This window comes from Anser cygnoides, chromosome Z, assembly GCF_040182565.1.
Source record: "Anser cygnoides isolate HZ-2024a breed goose chromosome Z, Taihu_goose_T2T_genome, whole genome shotgun sequence".
Lineage (NCBI taxonomy): Eukaryota > Metazoa > Chordata > Aves > Anseriformes > Anatidae > Anser > Anser cygnoides.
The window spans coordinates 12663246-12683249 of NC_089912.1; the positions used below are offsets into that span (position 1 = coordinate 12663246).

At 46.4% G+C, this 20004-nt stretch overlaps 1 protein-coding gene across 35 annotated transcripts in view; it reads right to left on the reverse strand.

Moving 5' to 3' along the window:
• The window catches only part of ELAVL2 (ELAV like RNA binding protein 2), a 93758-nt gene extending 74344 nt beyond the window's left edge, over positions 1-19414 (reverse strand). For 10 of the 35 annotated variants that reach the window (XM_066987776.1, XM_066987767.1, XM_066987783.1 and 7 more), the window contains exons 1-3: positions 17777-17847; positions 17418-17477; positions 11576-11694 (exon numbers count right to left, since the gene is read on the reverse strand). Coding sequence is in view for 5 of the 35 variants with exons in the window: in XM_066987754.1 (XP_066843855.1) it covers positions 16929-17051 (123 nt within the window). In the remaining 30 variants the exon portion in view is untranslated. Of the gene's footprint in view, positions 1-11575; positions 11695-12049; positions 12185-16928; positions 17231-17417; positions 17575-17776; positions 17865-19252 lie in introns of those variants that run through there. The other 25 variants (XM_066987764.1, XM_066987781.1, XM_066987758.1 and 22 more) reach the window with 19 other exon arrangements.
• Positions 19415-20004: the final 590 nt, after the last annotated feature.

Here is a 20004-nt window from a genome sequence, read left to right on the forward strand (position 1 = left end):
CTTGAAGAGATGCTATTTTTTATTCTGAAATCTAATGATTGCTACAATTCTTTGTCTGAAAACACATAAAACCCAGGCAAACATCTTTAGAAGGGGGTGATCAAGCATTCCTTTTATATGATTCCTTCTTGACATCACTTGGGAAGTATGAGTTTGCAGGTCTTGCCCAGGTACTACACAGAATTTACTGTGGCAGAACAACCTGTGAATGTCTACTCATAGAACAGGTATTAAACAAGGACTGCCAAAAGTTTCATCCAACTATTACAGTTGGAGATTTTTCCCTCCGTATTATACCAGTCTCTTTCCAGGCTTTTCAAATTTCCTCCATACCAGTTCAGATGATGAGATTCAGCAGCTTGACAGAACAAGGCTCCCCGCATTGTTACTCCAACATTCAGGCTGCATGGTTGGACCTGACCTTTCCTAGCACCAGCACCACCTCTTTTGTCTACCTCACTCAACTCCAGCAAGACAAAACCTCTCTCAGGATTAAAGTTCTGAGCAAGTGGCTTCTTCTGGGGAAAGTGGGAGTCAGATAGGCAGGGACAAGACTTATCCCCTTGTCTTAAACAAACAGTAAGTAAAACTAATGTTTTAGTTCTATACGTTCCAGTTGCACTCACGCTCATGACAAGAAATGACACTTCAACACCACAATGGGTAGTTACCAAGAGTCTGACATAAGCAATTTTAAATTCATTTGTATTCCCTTTAAAGGGAATACTTTCTTGTTCATATTCTAAGATCTTTTGCATCTGAAGTGATATGACCGTAGAAGTGAGCAATCATTTTGGGTTTCATCTGCACAGACAATCCCAAATGCTAACTGGAATGAATGGCCATGAGCCGGAACGCACCATTAGGACAGTTTAGGATCCATATTTTGAAGTGCCTTCAAAAGTGAGGTAAGCAGGTACTCACACAAGGTACACGTCGCACTCGAAGGACTGCGGGCAGTGAAGGACACACCAGTATCAAGGCAAAGAAGCTGAAGCACAACCACTAGTCATTTACTCTAGAACAATCAAGTTTTCCAGTCCTCCATAACCCTCCAGGTAGTCTTCATGACTACCTTTGCTTATCCCATAGCACAAACTGGGAAAGGCTGCTTAAACATGCATTCCACTCCTTCCTACCTCCAAGTCCTAAAAAAGTTAGGAATCATAGAATCATCTAGGCTGGAAAAGATCTTCAGGGTCATCAAGCCCAACCATCAGCATTACCTTCAAGTCCCTCTGGCTATAAAATTGTCCACATCACATTGCAAGTTAAGATTTTTTTGCAGCAAAGTGCAATAAACACGGAACAAGGATGACTATCTTGTTAAAATATCTGAGCCAGAGACAATACCTCAAATACTGTCTCTCCCCCTGCCCTCACCAATGCCTTTCATGCCAAGAGTTCCTTCACTACATCTCTGCATCCTAATCCTCCTGAGATCACCCAGTACTACATAACAAAAACAGAGAGCAAGACAGCACTGAGACTTACAAACTGTAAAGAGTTTGGCCACATACTGTTAAAGTGTAAGCACCATGCCTCTTCCACAGCATTACCAGCTTGTAACTGGAAGCAGGATATGCCAGCAGTATTACTGTCAGAAGTAAATGGCTATAGACAAAGCTTTTATTATTATTATTATTATTTTCTGCACAAAGTCTCTCTATTGCATGAAAGCATGAAGAGCAGCTAGCTCCTTCCCTCCCCTAAGTTACCACTAAACTTTACAATACCAAAATGAGTTCCACTTGTTGAATTACAAGTTAGGGAGCATTACAAAGCAGGAAATGAAGCAGAAATTACCTGTGGAAGAACTGGGATATCTAAGTTTGATATAACACAAAACAAACCAGATTTACACTACGTTGTCACATGAACAGGTTTAGCCTGATCACTACAGCCACCTCCAGTCCTTCAACCCAACTGACCACATCACTTACTCTTAGCGCACTGAAGCCAGCTCCAAACAAAGATGGATGTTGCTCATACCCTGGTCCACAGGACACTATGACCCACCTCTGAAAGAGCATCTGAGCTCTGGCTAGCTTCAGGTTCTCCTAGAAGTATGCCCCAAACCTCATCTGCCATCTGAACCAGTATTAATATTCCCAGAGAAAAATGCCAAAGGACACTAAAACCGATACACAAGTAACAACTCGGAATAGCCTCCAGTTGGCACAAACTGGGTCAGTGATGGCCAGGACCTTTTCCAGTTCTTACCCAGAAAGGACCACTAATGCACCCCCACATCCAGCTGTCAAAGGATCCTTATTTGGCCCCAAACCACCTATAAGGATTTCCAGAAACAGCTTCCACCAGCCACTGCTCTCAAGAGCAGTTTGTGGAGAGGTGCATCACATTTCAGCTTTAACAGGGCTCTGAAGACTGTGATTCTAAGTATGGAGCCTGTTTGCCTCTAAGCTGATCCCCACCATGAAAACAAGTTCAGACAGATCACAGTATTTATTTCTTGATTAGGTCAAGGAAGAGAACTAAATTCTTCTCTTAAACCAACTACACCATCCAGCCCCTCGGAAAATATTTGACTCTATTACTATTTGTGGAAAAAACTTGGGGTAAAGCTCAACAATGAGTCAAGTATGAAGTGGATTCAGAAAGGCTGCTGCCCACATAGTACACAACAATACTTGCTAATTGGTATCCTCAATACCTGTAGCCTGAAGGAGAGGACAGAGGGAACCTGTTAAAGTAGTATTACAACCGTTGAACAGCATCAGGGACTAAATTTCACTTTGAAAGGCACCTCATATAAAAACAGCCAATAGATTCACATTGTGCTGGCATCTCTGGTTTTTAAAATATTTTTACAGAATCACAGAATCATCTAGGTTGGAAGAGACCTCCACGATCACCTAGTCCAACCTCTGACCTAACACTAACAAGTCCTCCACTAAACCATATCACTAAGCTCAACATCTAAACGTCTCTTAAAGACCTCCAGGGATGGTGACTCAACCACTTCCCTGGGCAGCCCATTCCAATGCCTAACAACCCTTTCGGTAAAGAAGTTCTTCCTAATATCCAACCTAAACCTCCCCTGGCACAACTTTAGCCCATTCCCCCTCGTCCTGTCACCAGGCACGTAGGAGAACAGACCAACCCCCACCTCTTTACAGCCTCCTTTAAGGTACCTATAGAGAGCGATAAGGTCGCCCCTGAGCCTCCTCTTCTCCAGGCTGAACAAGCCCAGCTCCCTCAGCCACTCCTCATTAAGACTTGTTCTCCAGACCCCTCACCAGCTTCGTTGCCCTTCTCTGGACTCGCTTGAGCACCTCCGTGTTCTTCTTGTAGCAAGGGGCCCAAAACTGATTATCTTGGTGTTGTCAGATTCTCTACACAAAGCTTATGTCAACTGAGACCAAAAGCTACAGAACATCTTCCAAAACAATGACCTCTTGAAGAGCACAGATGACAAAGCAGAATCTGACCACAATACCTACCTACCATAGCCTCTCTTCTAGTTTGTTTTTTTTTTTTGTCAGATACAGCAAATAATTAACTTACCCCAAAGATCTTTCAGCTGTGCTATGAAAACATGGGTGGTTTTTTGATTTTTTTTTTAAAGCAGAATTGCACTTGCTTTATTGGAAGTAAACCACAGGATTCTGCCATAACTTAGTTCATACCTCTAACAAATGCATTTAACAGGCACAGGCAGACAGATCAGTCTTTCAGACCAGCAGAAATTTCAGGTTTTATATGGTTTAACTCTTAGGCTGCCTTCTATGGAGAAGGGAGTTGGACTCAATCCTCACTGATCCCTTCTGGCTCAGGATATTCTGATTTCTGTGATTACAGAGACCCTCCAAGGAGGTAGATGACACTGTGTCAGCCACAGCCCCACCATCCTTGCAGGTGCAAAGCTTTCCCTTCTCTCCAGCCTCTCTGACCCTGCTCACTTGCTGCACAAGGCCTTTGCTCCAGAGCTGCCCCCAGCCCCACCAGTGCTGCTGCTGGATCTCTGCTTACCCTGGGCAGGGCTGTACCCTGATCCTGCTTGAATTGCACAGGGTCCTCTCCTTAGCCCCTTCCTCTCACCAGTCCCAGGTTCTCTGGACTGTAGCCATACCCTTGAGAGTATCAGCCACATCCCTCAGTTGGTGCTATCTGCAAACTTGGTAAGGGCAAGTTTTCTCCCCTCCTCTAGATCAATGAAAAAAACATTAAATACATTAGATGATGCCGCAGACTCCACAGAACTTGTAACAAACCTCTAGAAAAATCAGGAAGTATTATGAAGTGTTAACCACTACATTTCAAGCTCCAAACTCCCACCAATTTTCCACCTACCTAGCTGTCCCTCCCTCTAGAGCTTCATATCCTGAAGCTATTGTAAGAATTCTGCAGGAGACCGCTACCGTGTTAGACTTAAGGTAGACGACATCTCTCCTCATCCACAGACTTTCTTTCCAAGATGTGTTCCACTACAACTTACCCTTGGTAAATCAATGTTGGCTACTTCAATCACCATCTCCTTAATTCGCACAGAAATTACTTCAACAACTCACAGAATGACTTACTGAGGGACTAGAGTGAGGCTCCACAGATCACCCTTACTGCAATCTTTTAAGAAAAAGAAGACTTGCTTGCTTTGGTCACAAGGAGCCCTCCCTGATCTGTCAAGTATTAGACAGCAGCCTCTCCTCTCTGACTTGCAAAATGAAGCTGCAATTAATATGCAGCTGAGTTCACCACCCTAACCCCCACACCAATCTCTCACACCTTTCACATGCTCAGAAGAAGGGACAAAGACCTACCAGAGAGAGACCATTTAAAGGTCTGTCAGTTTGGGGGACGGATGACTGCAGATCTTTAATTGTGATAGTGAACACAAGCCACAGTAATTGTCTGTGGTCTAGGCAACTTGTTAATAGAACCAACTTTGACAACTGATTTCTTTGTTTAAACAAATAAAAGAATGGAGCAAGTCATATGCCTTGGAACTATTCCCTTCTAAAAATATACGAAGTCTCCAACATCTTACTCCCTCTTGGGAAGGACAGGATCTGTGGCTGTCAGGAATATCTGTTCTACTGACATTTAAAAGCTTCAAATGCCAGTATGAATGAAGACAAATCTGTTATCAGGTCAGGTACTCACACAGCATCAAGCAGATATCCTGTCTGGGGACCTACAATACTTAAACAGCAAATATCCCTTCCTGCAAGCATAAACTGGAGTACAGAAGAAAATAAAGGCTTTCACTAGTAACCCCCTGGATGTGCACACATGGGTCACTTTAAAGCCTGGTTACTTCTTGTTAACTAGGAGACAGTTTGGAGAAGCCACACCTCACAGGCGAACAGAACTGAATTTGGAAGCTAAATTCCTTGAATTGAGGAAAATTCATGTACTGCCAATTAAAATAGATTTAATTAGTAAAAAAAAGTCCTGGTTTCAGCAAGGATATGGTTAGTTTTCCTCCTACTAGCTGGTATGGTTCTGTGTTTGGGATTTTGGATGAGAATAATGTTGGTAACACACTGATGTTTCAAATTGTTGCAGAGCAGTGCTTACACTAAGCCAAGGACTTTTCAGCTTCTTGCTCTCTCCTGCCAGCGGGCAGGCTGTGAGTGCAGCAGGAGCTGGGAGGGGACAGACCCAGGACAGCTGACCCAAACTGGCCAAAGGGGTGTTCCATACCATCTGACGTCATGCTAAACAATATATAGGGGTGGCTAGCCGGGGTGGGGGGGGCTGGCTGCTCGGGGATAGGCTGGGCATCCGTCAGCACGTGGTGAGCAATTGCATTGTGCATCACTTGTTTGTACACATTATTATTAGGAGTACTATTATATCATTTTCCTTTCTTTTCTGTCCTAATAAACTGTCTTTATCTCAACCCACAGGCTTTCATTTCTTTATAATTCTATCCCCCATCCCAGAGAGGGAGGGGAAAGGGTGAGCAAATGGCTGTGTAGTGCTTAGCAGCCAGCCAGGTTAAACGACAACAACAAAAAAACAAAACAATAGCTTCCTCTCACCCTACCCACATCTTCCAGGCTCAACTTCACTATATTCCTAGTTTCCCCCACCATGGGACAAGTAGGATGGTAATTAGTCACTTCTCCATCACATGTTTCTTGTGCTCCAACGTGAGCTCTCCATGTGCTGCAACTCCTTCAGGAAACATCCACCTGCTCCAGCATGAGGTCCTCCACAGGCTACAGCATGTATATCTGCTCCAGCATGGTCCTCCATCGGTTACCGCACAGATACCTGCTCCAGCACAGTCTTCTCCATAGACCTCGAGGAAATGCCTGCTCCACTGTGGCCTCCCCATAGGCTGTAGGAAAGTGTCTGCTCCAGGCCTTGAGCAGCTCCTCCCACTCCAACCTCTGTGCGCAGAGCTATTTCTCTCACTATTCTCCTCACTCCTCTCCACCAGCACATCATTTCGCCTCTCAAATGTTTTCAGAGGCACCACAGACCAGGCTGATGGGCCCAGCTGTGCCCTGTGGTGAAGCCGCTACAAATCTGGCTGGAACCAGCTGCGTCCACCATGGGGCAGTCCCAGCCTCCTCTCCCACAGCTCAGCCTGTGGCCCAGCTGCACAAAGTCTGCCATCAGGACCCAACACTGTGTTACCACAGTGAAGAAAGGCAGTCAGCTCACGTGGAAAGTCCAGACATAGATCAGCATTACCCAAACAGTAAGCTCCTAGATGGAAGAAGAAGAAGCAACCCTCCTCAAAGTCTTAAGTCAAGTTTTCTTGTTCACTGCTTTTCTTACAAAATCCAGGGAGTCCAACAGAACTACATCAACTGATGAAGACCTACAAAAGCAGTAGTTTCCTGGGGTGACACACCCCACCTAATGCCTACTACCACAATAAGCCCTCCACTGACACACGGTTTTAGTCTGCACAAAGCTCTTTCTCAGGCTACTTCAGTTCCTTCTCTGAAAGTCATGACATTGAGACCTAAACAGGCTGATTTGCTTTCATTCTCTCAGAGATGAGATTCACAGCCCCCTGCATGGGGCTTTCCTCTCCCTGCTTCCTGAAGCCCCAGGGTGTCAGGCAGGCTGCACAGATGGGCCTGATGGAACCTCTACCAACAGCATCTACCAGCTGACCATGGTAGGTCCTGTGGGCCCGAGCTCCTTGCAAGACAGCAGCTTCCCCAGTCTCCATGGGAGCTGACACCAGCTGATCAAAAGGCAAGCCGAATCCTACTTCACCTAAAGAAAATTCACCTTTCATGCTTCAGATGAAGATGTATGGGGGCTTGTTTTGTTTCAGGAGGGAAGAAAAACTTTTTAGAAATCTCCGTACAAGATTAAGGAAGCAACCTGTCCACTTTATACACAAGTTATAGAGCGTGCTTAATACAGAGGTCCCTCTGCTCTCAGAGGAGCATTTTGTATGTTTAGTTCTCTCCCAACTACCATTGGGCCACACACAAGGCATCCATTCTTGAGGTTACAGCTAGTAGCAGCAAAAAAGGCTATTACCAGCTAGGGTTGCTTGGCACAGAGAAACCACCTAATGGCTCCTCAAGTAACTCTTTGACCCAGTACCTAGAGGCCTGGCACTTTTTTGGTTCATGGTGTGGAAAATAAGTTAAATTTCCTGGCCAAATTTAAGATCTGTAAAAAAAAAATTACCAGGAGGGATTAAGAAAAAAAAATTCTACAACATTCGCTAATCCATCTTCAAACCAAAGCAACGCAGAACCTCTGTATGAGTAGACCATCAAGTGGTACAGCCCTCAAATGTTTTCAAGGTTTAATTTGAGCATAATGATGCCACCAAGGATGCTATTTGTAGACTGTCACTGATTCAAATCAAAGTTTTAACTAGGTGAGTAAACTGATCTTCCTGAAGTCCGGAAAGAAAAAGCAGAAGGAAGGGCATACCATGAAGCCAAGAACTCACTGTCTCTGTAGTTCTCAACAGTATTGCAAGGTAGATGGAATCAGACATGTCTTAACAGTTACCTCAAGATCAGCTTTACAGGACTTTCAAGCTTCAGTCACAGACATAGCTCAAGCTACTCATCTTGCATCTCAAAATGAAAGGCCTCTTTATCTTTCCTATATTTACAATACTTCAAATACTTATATTTTTTCCAATGATTTCAAACTCCTATTCCCATTTAATCCTGTTATACAACTTGTGTTTTTCCATTTAGGATTAAGAAACCCTTTCATCCATGTACGTGCTACAAGCATATACATCTACACTTGAAGTGTTCAAAGGTTTCCCAGTAGTGTCAGGTATCTACATCATGCAGTTTGTATGCGTTTAGGTAGCTCAAAGAAAAGACCTGCATACCTATACTGCAATTTGATGGGAATTTACTCAGTTATCTTAATTTGAACTAAAAATGTAATTGAAATTACATGGCTACAGCTGTTCTTAATAGTCTAACAGCCAGATTTTTCAGATGTACACAAATGAACGCAACCCAGCCTTCTTGGGTGACATAGTCATGAAGAGGTATGGCAGAATCACAGAATGGTTAAATTGGAAGATACTTCTGGAGATCACCTGGTTCAACCCCCAGCGAGGGCACAAGAAGCTCTCAGCCTTTCCTCACAGCAACGGTGCTCCAGTTACTGAAGTCAAGGAAGGCAACATCCGTTGCTCTTCCCTCATCTACCACACTGGTCATTTCATTGTAGAATCAAGTTGGCCAAACTTGACTTCCCCTTGGTGAATCCACACTGGCTACTGGTGATGATCTTCTTGCCCTTCACGTGCTTAGAAATGTTTTCCAGGATTAGCTGTTCCATCACATTCCCAGGGATTGAGGTGAGGCTGACCAACCTGTCGTTACCTAGGTACTCCTTCTTGCCCATCTTGAAGAAAGAGACATTTACATTTCTCCAGTCTTCAAGCACTTCTAGTTGCCATGACCAAAGAAAGATTACTGAGAGTGCCCTTGCAACAACTATTAGCTCCCTCAGAACTCATGAGCGCATCTCATCAGAGCCTATGGACTTATTTATGCTCAGTTTGCTTAGTATTCTGACTTTATCCTCTCACCATGGCTGCATTTTCCTGGCTCCATTTTTCCCCTGGTGTCTGAGACCTGCAGTTCCATAGGGCTGTTCTTGCTTGTACAGCTGAGGCAAAGAAGGCATTCAGTACTTCAGCCTTTTCATTGACCTGTGTAACCAAGTCCTCTGTTTCATTCTGCAATGAGCTCACATTTTCCCTAGTCTTTCTCTGTCATTGATAGGTAGGTACATCAAAGACTTTGTATAAAAGACTTTGTTGTTGTCTTTGACATCCCTGGACAGATTCAATTCCATTTGCACTTTAGCTTTCCTAACGCCATCTCTGGATGCTCTGCCAATGAGTCTGTATTCCTCCCAGGTTACCTGCCCTTGCTTCTACCCTCTGTAGATTTCCTTTTATAATTGAGTTTGACCAGGAACTCTTTGTATATCCATGCAGGCCTCCTGGAGTTTTTGCTTGACATCCTCTTTGCTGGGATGCACTGCTCCTGAGCTTGGAGGAGGTGATCCTTGAATACTGAAGAACCTTAGCTTCTCTTCCCTCCAGGACCTTATCCTACAGCATGCTACCAAGCAGATCCCAAAAAGGCCAAAGCCTACTTCCCTGAAGTTCACGGCTGTGAGCTTGTTTATCACCATCTCAGCTTCCCTAAGGATCTTGAACTTATCCATTTCATGGTCACTGCAGGCAAGACTGCCTTTGACCTCCACATTCCCAATCAAACCCCTCCTTGTTGGTAAGACTGAGGTCCAGCACAGTGAGTCTCCTCATTGGCTTCTCTATTGCTTGGAGAAGGTCATCATCAACACATTCCAGGAACTGCTTATGCCCTCCTGTGTCGTCCCTCTAACAGGTATCCAGGTGGCTGAAATCCCCCATAAGGCTGCAAATGTGAGGCTGCTCCCATCCATCTGCAGAGGGCCTTTTCTACTCACCTGGTCAGAAGGCCTGTAGCAGACCCCCCCACTATGTCATCTAACCCTGTTCCCTCTTTAAAAGCCTAACCTATAAACTGTCAACTCCTCATCCATCCCCTGGCAGGGCTGTATGTGCTCCAGCTGGTCATTGACAGAGATGGTAACAACACCTCCTTGCCACCCCAGCCTGCCCTTTCTAAAGAATCTGTAGACCATTTGAGCAGCCACTAGAAATAGCCAATTAAATTAAGTCCCTAATTTTGGGCCCTCTGGCAGAATGTACCATGATTATGCAAGATTGATATGTAGAAATGCAAGTTAAATCAACTATGTAGTTTCAGATTCAAGTCAAGAAAAAGGAAAAGGTTCCTACACAACTCATCGCACTTTGTTCTCATGTGTGACTTAACAGGAAGCTTGGTGCATTTGCTTATTCCACGCAAGACACACTAAAGACTGGTGATGCAACTTAGCATTTCTTCAGGAACATTGACATCTCTCGTTTCCCTACACGCAAATATGGTTCAACACAAGTAACCCTTACTGCACCTGGTTACGTGCTATTTGCAAAGATAAAAAATGTCATTTACAAAAGAGGAAAAACAATTTGTACTTTTGCTACAGAAACTTTGCCTGCACTATCTATTTAGTTCTGAAATTATCAAGACCAACAGTTAGTAACAGAATCTACATTTCTCCTAACGTTACTCATTTCGAACAAAAAACCTTCACAGAGACTTTGTATGCATAGTCTGTGTTATACCTCTTAATGTGGAAGCAGTCAACTGTTTCATACACATTTAGCTGTGCAAGAAACCTTCGACATGGAAAAAAAAAAGCAACCCTAAACTCGGTTATAAATCAGCACAGAAGATACCCTGGGCCATCACAGCCGCATCCAAAAAAGCCTTGTCTCTACCAGGACGACTAGTTTTATATCATTAAATTGTACTGGTTCAGAGGAATTTTCACTACAAGAAGCACTTTCCTGACAAAAATAGCCTTTATCAGAAGACAAGCATGACTCCATTTAATTTTCTTTCAGTTTGCTCAACTGTTACAGAAAAAAATTCAGCTACTGAGTTGGTTAATGAGGCTGCAATTCTCATCTTGCCTACCAACTTCTCAACCATGGATGCAGTCCAAGGCAAGTACTATTGCTATGCCAAGTTTCACAGTTTAACTATCTGAATGCAAAAGCAGCTTCTAAAGTCTTCCTCACTTTATGCAGTTCACTTTGTCAGCAATTTTCCAGTCCCTTTTGGAATGGGTGCTCTGGCCAGACTAGGAATAGTAGTTTTATGTCAGGAACTCAATTTTGGAATACAACTAAACTCAAACACATCGAAACAGAATTTATTAATAAACTCACTTCTTTACTACTGAGTGCATACAGTACACGCATAGTTTGTTATGAGAAGCATATGGCATTTTAGAGTTATGAATTTAGTTGTCTCTCTTTTGAAAACAGAAAACAGCTTCTAATGTATGTTCGGTAGATAGAATCACGGTAGGAAGTCTGACAAGATTTCTAAGCATGCTACTAGAAATAAAAATAATATCCTTAATTACAATTATAGCAGGTATTAGGATGTTAATATGGAAAATATTTAAACACCTTTCCTAAATCAACTGTGATGTGCAAGGAATAGCATTTGCCTCTTACCTTCACCTAGTAAGCGTTTGCTGGTTCAAGCCTGGAGATGGATACTAGACAGAAGGAGAAAGTATACCCCAAGATCTTGCTCTGCGTCGAAATCCGATCGGTACATACGAAATTTAATGCTAATGGATGAATAAAAATTCAGCATTAGTTTTTTGCCGTTTCAGGAGGACAAACAAAATGGACGGCACAGAAACGAGGACTCCATTACAAAAGCAGAACGAACATCGTGAAGGCATACATGCCAAGTGGCATTACCCATTTATTCCCTATTTAAGTGCAATTGCTATGCACATATATGCAAAAAGCAATCATTCAGAAGCACAAATACCTGTTAACAGTCTTTTCTTCTACCATGACAGCCACAATACCTACTCCCCCTCACAGAGGCAGCTTCCCCACCAGAGACCCCTCTTCCAGACCAGAGTTCCAGGGGACCTTCTCCTCCTTCCCCCCTTACATGCACCTCTGAGTCACCTGGAGCAGTGTTGCAGGAAACACTTCTTGCAGCTGAACGAGTGCCTCTGTTCCTGCCCCACTGTTTCCATGAGCAGTTGAAAGCCGTTTAGGCATCCACCCTTCTGCACTGCTTTAGACCAGGCACAGATGTTTCTGCAGCACATATGGGAGAAGACTAACCGCAAGAAAGCATTCTCAGATACCCTCAAAATACCGAGGTTAAGCACAGGTAAGTGAAGGAGTGCTCTGCGTCAGTACTGAAAGTGGAGAGGCATGACAAGCACAGAATAAAAGATGCCAAATTCACGAGGCCCAGTTTAAACACGGTCAAATCCTTGTCCTTTTTCTGGTTGTCTGTATTTCATTTCTGACTTTAGATTTTTGCTAAAGGAAGCCTAAAACAGAATTATTTCTTGAAGGCACTTCATAGCCCCAATATTAACAAAAAGTTATGACAGATATCACCTTGAAATCCACAGCTGATTTTATCTACATTAAGGCATTACTGAGCTTCTCATGTTGTTACGTAGGAAAAAAACCCTGCAGCCCTCTGTACCTTGTGTGCATTTTGTGTTGACTGCCTAAATCTCAAAATGACAGCTTTTGCTTCAAGACTCACAAAACCACTTTTTTTTCCCTAGCAAACTTAATTTAGATACCACAAATGTTAATGACAGACTATATCCACTGCTCACCTTGAAGCTAAAGACAAGGCAAGAGGCCTCTTTCACATGTTCAAGCTCAGCAGCATGCAGGTACAGCTTGAATATCTGCAAAACTCACTGGTACCACTACCTCATCCTGGCAATTCAGCTCACTGGAAGCTGCAGAGAGATTACAGCTTTCCTCTGTCCTGCCTCCTCCTGATATACCAAAAATCTTCAGTGAATCAATATAACACGACAAGAAACTGAAGAACACACACAGGAAAGTAGACTCCAAGTATTCCTTCTGAGCACAATTCTACTTCTGAAAAAAATATGCAAGACTAGTACTGAAAATATTATGAGAGAGGTGAAAAACTGCTACCATCAGAAAAGTCACATCTGCATTACTTTTCCCTTTCCACAGCTGAATCTCCTCCTCTCACCCCTTGTAAGTTAGAGTGAGGCATTTACCTACAAATTTCCAGGAAATTCAAGCAAATATTAACTTTGTTCATCTATACTGTAAAGTAAATCCTACTAATTTCATTGCTGTCATTAAGATTAAAACTACTGAAGAACGCAAGTACTCTGGTCACAAAAAGGCAGCTTCGTTCCATAACTATACACAAATCTTCAGATCAATCTGAGTAAGTATTTGGTTAAACAAACTCATCTTGAGGTGTCTGAAAGCAAATGTAGCACAGACCTACAGTAAGACTGCTCGACAAATGCATCAGTGAATACGTTGAACAGCCTTTCCTACCTTTATTTCAACTGTTTTATAAAGCATTCAAACATTTAAGCTGCCCTATTTCACCAGTACTCGGGTATTAACTACTTAAGAAATTGCACTGACGTATTTTATGTTCCACCAATTGACTAACTATCCAGTGCATAACCTCATCTAGATCTACTCCACACTCACATGAAGATCAGAGAAAGTTCCTGGAGCCCTCTGAGAGCCCACTGTCCTCAGCACTGTATTATTTTCTAGCTCGAGTCATTTGGTCAACTACTGCAATTGTAGTGTAGTACCTAGTTTGTTTGTTTTTCCCTAAAAACAGCAAACCAATATGCTCAGTCTTTCTTGCAAGATCTGGATGGTTCATCTGGTCTAAGCATCTGTTTGTGCAGTTTCTGCTGACCAGCAATCTCAGGACTGAACAAGGGAATGAAGAATCAGTGTCAGAAAACACTCTGTGAAGTGAAGCCCAGAACCATCTAGAACAATTCTCACCGATCCCAAGCTGGTGCACTCACAACAGCAAAGCATTGCTAAGCCACTCAAACTCCTTGTACTCTTCCAGGCTTTCTACTAGAAAGTTACAGTTTTTTCCCAACCCGCATATGTCCAGGCTTACTATGACTATCAAAGCAAGTGAAAATCCCTGTTGCTTAACTACTGGAGTACCACAAAGCACAGTGGCTCAAATGGAACAGAAAACAGTGTGGCACATTGTGAACTCCATCTGGAGAGCTTACTCTTGTTCCCAATTGCATTTTCAAATGTATTGAAGAAAGATGTTCCCATTACAATTCCTGCTTTTATATAGTTACAGCTGCTACAACTCCAGATATTTTGCCAGCAAAATCAGATTTGGAACACTAGCTACTTGAAAACTTGATGCACTTCTAGAATTTCAAAGTAAGTTCAAAAAAACCATGCATTTCCTAACATGTCTGCAATTAATAGTAACTATTTCACAGTTTTTACAACTGAAGAACCACTCTCTACAGAACACAGGCTACTAAAGCCAAGTGTCAGCTTTCCAAGATACACTTTTTGCAAAGCTGCATGTCAAAAAGTCTAGACTGAACAGCAAGAACTCCCAAATGCAGAGAAAAACAGCAATTAGTTGTTTTCTAACTGAAGTCTCTGTCAAGTCTAGCACAATACATAGTTGCTCAGTGGCAAAATGTTAGATCCTAGGGGTCCCTACAAATCAACAGCAATGCCTACTGGGCGAAAGCAGCTTGCTCGGTGTTGGTACTTTCTCAAGCTTCAGCAGTAATCAGTCAAGATGCCTGCCTCTCCATGTTATTTTGCCATCAGAAACTCAGGATGACTTGTAAACTTCAACAAGGATTAGACAACAAAACATCTTGATCTGGCCCACAGGTTGTAATAGCTAAAAGCTATGAATTCTAACGCTGTTATAGCAGCTTCTCCAGACTAATCCTTCTGAGTAAGTGAAATTAGGTAGATTTACACAGACAAGAGATCAAAAAGCATGCAGTTGCTTCCTTCAGAATTGGAACTACAGACGTCAAAACCCAAAGCACCGTCAGCTAATCCTGCTGGATAGCATTGTGATTTTTTCAATTGATTCGGGGACTGTCAGGACAAGAAAGCTGTGTGCACAAAGGCAATGTTCTCTCACTTTTAAACTCCTAGAAGTAGCTGGTAACATTCACTGCCCTCTGTAGATACCAGCATCTATTAGGAAAGCATTAGAGCAAAAGCAAAAATGGCTTTAAAGCAGGATTGAAATGTATATTCATCACAAATTGAATTTATCCATTAGGTAGCATTCTGTTTTATTGCTATGAAGAACCTCAGTGGCAACAAATATAATCAAAAGTCATTACGCTGCAGGACCGCAATGGTTTTACCTATCAAAGCAACATTTCAACATCACTGCTACTGGGAAGGAGCTTGTGCTTGCATCCTTGTACTATTTTTACCTGCAAAGTCCACCTCTCCAATGGCATTGACTTATTTTAAGGAACATAAAAAGCTGAAGTATTCCTTGGGCTTTTTAAAAAAGACAATGCTAGATCATGTTATCTATTTCCTACTCAGTCCCTAAATAAAGATAGCTTAGCTCTGTCCCTCCCAGAAGTCTAGCTTAGCTTTAGAAAGGCTTTGATAGGATTGAGTCTGGGGCTTTAGCGTAGTTTGTACACAACCACCCAGAAACCCGGGAAATAATCCAAAAGCTTTTTTTGTCCTTTTTTTTTTTTTTCCAAGGGCAGATACTCCAAATCAAGTTAGCAGCTGTTTAGAACAATTTAAACTCACTACACCTGGATACCTCAGCTCAAGAGCGGCAGTGCAAGATTTGTAAAGATGCAATAAATGTATGAATAACAACAATAAAACCACTAATGAAAGAACCAACACCTCTCACAGCAGAACAGCATTTAAAAGAAAGCCAGGGAAATGAACAACAATTTATGTTCACCTTACTATGGGAAAGTTAAAATAAATTTACACACAGAAATTCCATACTAGCATAACTAAGCCAATAAAGATTTACACAAATATGACCATATTGAAGAGGCTTCAGATGCTAAGACTAGAGCAATTCGTCTCTACTGCATATAGAAAGGATAAACCCCTCCACTGGAATAAAAACACACAAAATTAATGCATCTATTGCATAAAAAAACATTAGCTCAGGTACGGCCATAAGGCATTTCAAAGTGGCACTAACGCTGCGCTTTGCCAAATCTTAGGAAGTACAGTAAAATTCCTCAGCGGTTTCAAGGTCATTTGTTTGTGTCTATAGTTACAAATGCTCTCAATTTATCACTGCAAAGACTCCAAACATCTACATTTCCAATTAAATCTCATCTCTTCTTTTCCAAATAAATCTCATCCCTTCTTAAAGCAGTATGTATGAGTACCAATTACATATTTGCAAAGAAAATGACTTATGAGCACTGTAAGACATATTCAAAGTCTACGCTTAAGCCACCATCCCCAGCACAGCATTTCCGAAAGGCGAGGGAAGGAAAGCAGGACTAGAACCGAACAAACATCACTTCTAGATGCAGAATGCATGGCGTTAAAAGGAAAAATGCAGAACTGAGGCTCTAGCTAACAGCCCCCTGTCCACCGCCCCATTTACTAGGGTATTTTCTCAACTCTGCCACTTTAATTTAATATTCACCATCAAGGCAGAGATAGATAAAGTCAAAGGGCATCAAACTGGCTGCTTTTTAGTATAAAAGCCAGGAACCTCTTACCTTTAAAAGACACACATACATGCTGCAAAACACTCAGTTCACTTGGTACTGCTACTTTAGCAAATGTCACTTGTAAGACAAGAAGACACTCAAGTCCTACGCAGCTGCTAAATCACAGCACCAAAGTTGTCTCCCAAAGCCCCACGGGCGTTTTAACACATTTTTAAAGCATTCTGGACTCAACCACACCAGCTACGACCACCACTTTTCCCCCCAACACCAAGAAAAATAAGATCAGTTTTCCATCCCTCGCTCAAACGCCCTACACCCACACCTACCCCTCCGTACACCAACGCGGGTGGCACCCGTCGAGGGGCTCTGGGGGCGACACAGGCGTGCTGCAGCACGCAGGGGAGGGCAGGGCGACCCACAGAGCTCCCCCCCCCCAGCACCAGCTGCATGGGAGCGGCGCTCAGCGTCAGGGCCGTGCCGAGGAGGGGAGAAGAAGTCACCGTGAGATGCCGCGGGGGAGACAAAGGGGGTTGCTCCACAATGCCCTGCCAGGAGGGCAAGTGCCAAACCCGGCCAATTAGCACCACGTGGGAAGCGGGGGGAGGAGGAGGGGGAGAGAAGAGAAAGCACTAAAAAAAAAAAAAAAAAAAAAAGAAATAATAAAATAGTGAAATGAAAAATAATCCTGCGGGGTCGCAGAAAACCCGACGGAGCCCATCTAGGAGGAGACGTGGGTGGGAAGGAGGGAGAGACGGACGGACAGACGGACACCGCCCGCAGCGGTCCGCCGCTCTCGACGCCACGCTGCAAAATACCTTGGAGTTTGCAAGTTGCCAAGTGCAGCGATCCGACACTGCAGGAAAGACACAGGTTACCTACGACGACAGGGCAGGATGAAAAGCCTCCGCACGCTCCTCGCTTTTACCTTCCCCTCCAACAGCACCCGCTGCGACCACCCGCCCCCTCGAGACCCCCCCCCCCCCGCCCCTCCTCCCTCCCCCAAACCGACCCACCCCCCTTCCCCGACGGTCTCCCCCCACCCTTCCTTCAGTTCCACCCCCCCCACACCCCCCCCCCCATAATTCCCCGACGGCCGGTGCCGCGGATGCTGCCGACGACGACCCCCGTGGGGTGTCCTTTTTTTGGGAGGGGGTCTGCGCGGCGCCCGCCTCACCCGCTGGCTCCGGGGGGTGCCGGTGCCGCCGCCCCCACCCCCCCCAAACCTCCCGTCCGGAACCACGCCGCTGAAAGGAGAAGGAACCGGGCGGTGCCGGGCTGATAAAGGCGCCCACCGCCCGCCCCCGCCTGAGTGACACCGCCGGCGGCCACTCAAGGAGCCCCGCGACCACGGGGCCGCGCCCCCGGCACCGGCCGGAGACCCCCGCCCAGCCCCGGGCCCGTCCCCCACGTCCCCCCCGCCTCCGTAGGGGACGGACGTCGGGCACCTGCGGGGTCACCGGGGGGTCGGCCGTGCCCCTTCGCAGCCGGGCTCCGACGGCAGGTCCCGGGGAAAGGCGACCGCCGAGCGCCGTCGCCCGCCCCCTCGGGGAAAGCGACGGGGCTGCGCCCCGCCTGTCCCCCCCCCCTTCCGTCGTGCAAATTCCCTCCCCGAAATTAAAAAGACGCGGTCCTTGGGAACGCGTCGGGGGAGCACGTCCCGCTACCCGCGTGCCCCGGCTGCGCAGCTCCCTTATTAATTCTTTTCATATGGGAAATAGGTGAGCACGGAGCGACGTGCCGGGCATAAATTAAACAACAATGGCAGCGATCGGGTCCGGTCCCCACCGGGAGCGCACGGGAGCCGCAAGGACAGCGCCTGCCCGCCGCCGCCTCCCCCTGCCCGCACCGCGCCGTCGGGGGAGCGGAGGGCGAGAGGTGGGGTGGGGGATCCCGAGGCCGGGACGCCCCGTCCGGGGGCTCCGCCGGCTGCAAACTTCCCCGAGCTCATCGGAGAAGGGTCCCCGCCGGCCCGGGAGGGCGAGGGACGGGAGGGGGGGGGCTCCGCCGCCGCGCAAAATGCGCGCACAGCCCCGCCTGCAGCCTGCGCGCCGCGCCGCCGAACAAAGGGGCGCGCCCCCCGCCCGCAGCGGGCTCACCACCGGCTGGGGGGGCGCCGCACCCCCCCCCCCCGCCCCCCCGTCCATCCATCCGCCCATCCATCCATCCCTTCACCCACCCATCCATCCACCCCTCTGCCCCCCGACGGTCGGCGCCTTCTCCTCTCCGAGGGCTCGCCGCTTCCCCTGCGCACCCGCGGGCGCTGCGCGCTCCGGGTCCGCCGGTCCGCGGCTAATGCAATTAGGCTGAGGGGGGTGTGTGATTGTGTGTGTGTGGGGGGGTGTCTTATCCCGGCTAATCCCCGAAAGCAGGTTTATCTCCTCAAAGCGATCCGCCTCCCGGCGCCCGCGCCGCGTGGGTCCGTCCCTTCGGATGCTCCCGGCGCGGGGCCGTAACCGGAGCCCGACGTGGGGCACGGGGGGGGGAGGGGGGAGTTTTGAAGCCGGGGTGCGCGCACACCTCCCCGCGCGGCCCCGTCCCGCGTGTGCGCGGCGGAGCGGGCGGCGTGGAGGGGTGGCGGGGTGAGCGGCTCGCACCTCGGGGGTCCCCGCGGCATGCACGGGGTGACGGAAAGAATGGAGCCACAACTTACCTTCCTCTCCTCTGCTTTAAAAAAAAAAAAAAAAAAAAAAAAAAGAGGAGAAAAAAAAAAGTAACGGTGCGGCTCTCCCAGTAAAGAGGCGGTTCTCTGGAGAACAACACGCAAGAGATAAATTGCGGGTAGTTCTGAAAGGATGCAGGGAAAAAAAAAAAAAAAAGAGAGAGAGAGAGAAAAAAAAAATCAAAACAATCCTCTCCCTCCCTCCCCCAACAGTCCGACGCTGGGAAAAAAAATGTAAAAAAAAAAAAAAAAAAAAAAAGAGGGGGGTAGAGAACTGAAACGGAGCGCGAGTGACAGGACTATCCTCCTTCCGCGACCCGACGGAACAACACAAAAAAAAAAAAAAAAGAAGGGGGAGGGATGGAGGGAGGGAGGGATGGAGGGATGGAGAGCTGCGGGAACAAAGAGCCGAGGGCGCTCCGCGGAGCCGGGCTCCTTCCTTCTTCCCTTTCTTCCTTCCTTCCTTCCTTCCCCCCTCCCTGCCCGCCGCTCCCTTCCTAGCGGCTGCCGGCCGGGCTCCGCTGCTGCATGGCGGGGCGGCGGGGGGCCGTGCCGAGCCGTGCGCGCCCCGCGGATTTATAGCAGCCCCGCCGCCCGGCTCCCTGCCCGCCGCCGACACGGGCTGCGTGCGGCCGCGTGCCCGCGCACGGCGGCGCGCACCGAGGGGGGGGGTCACCCGCGCGCGCGCTCCCGCTCCAGCCCCCCCCCCCTCCAACCCCCCCCCCCAAGCCGCGGCCCGGCGC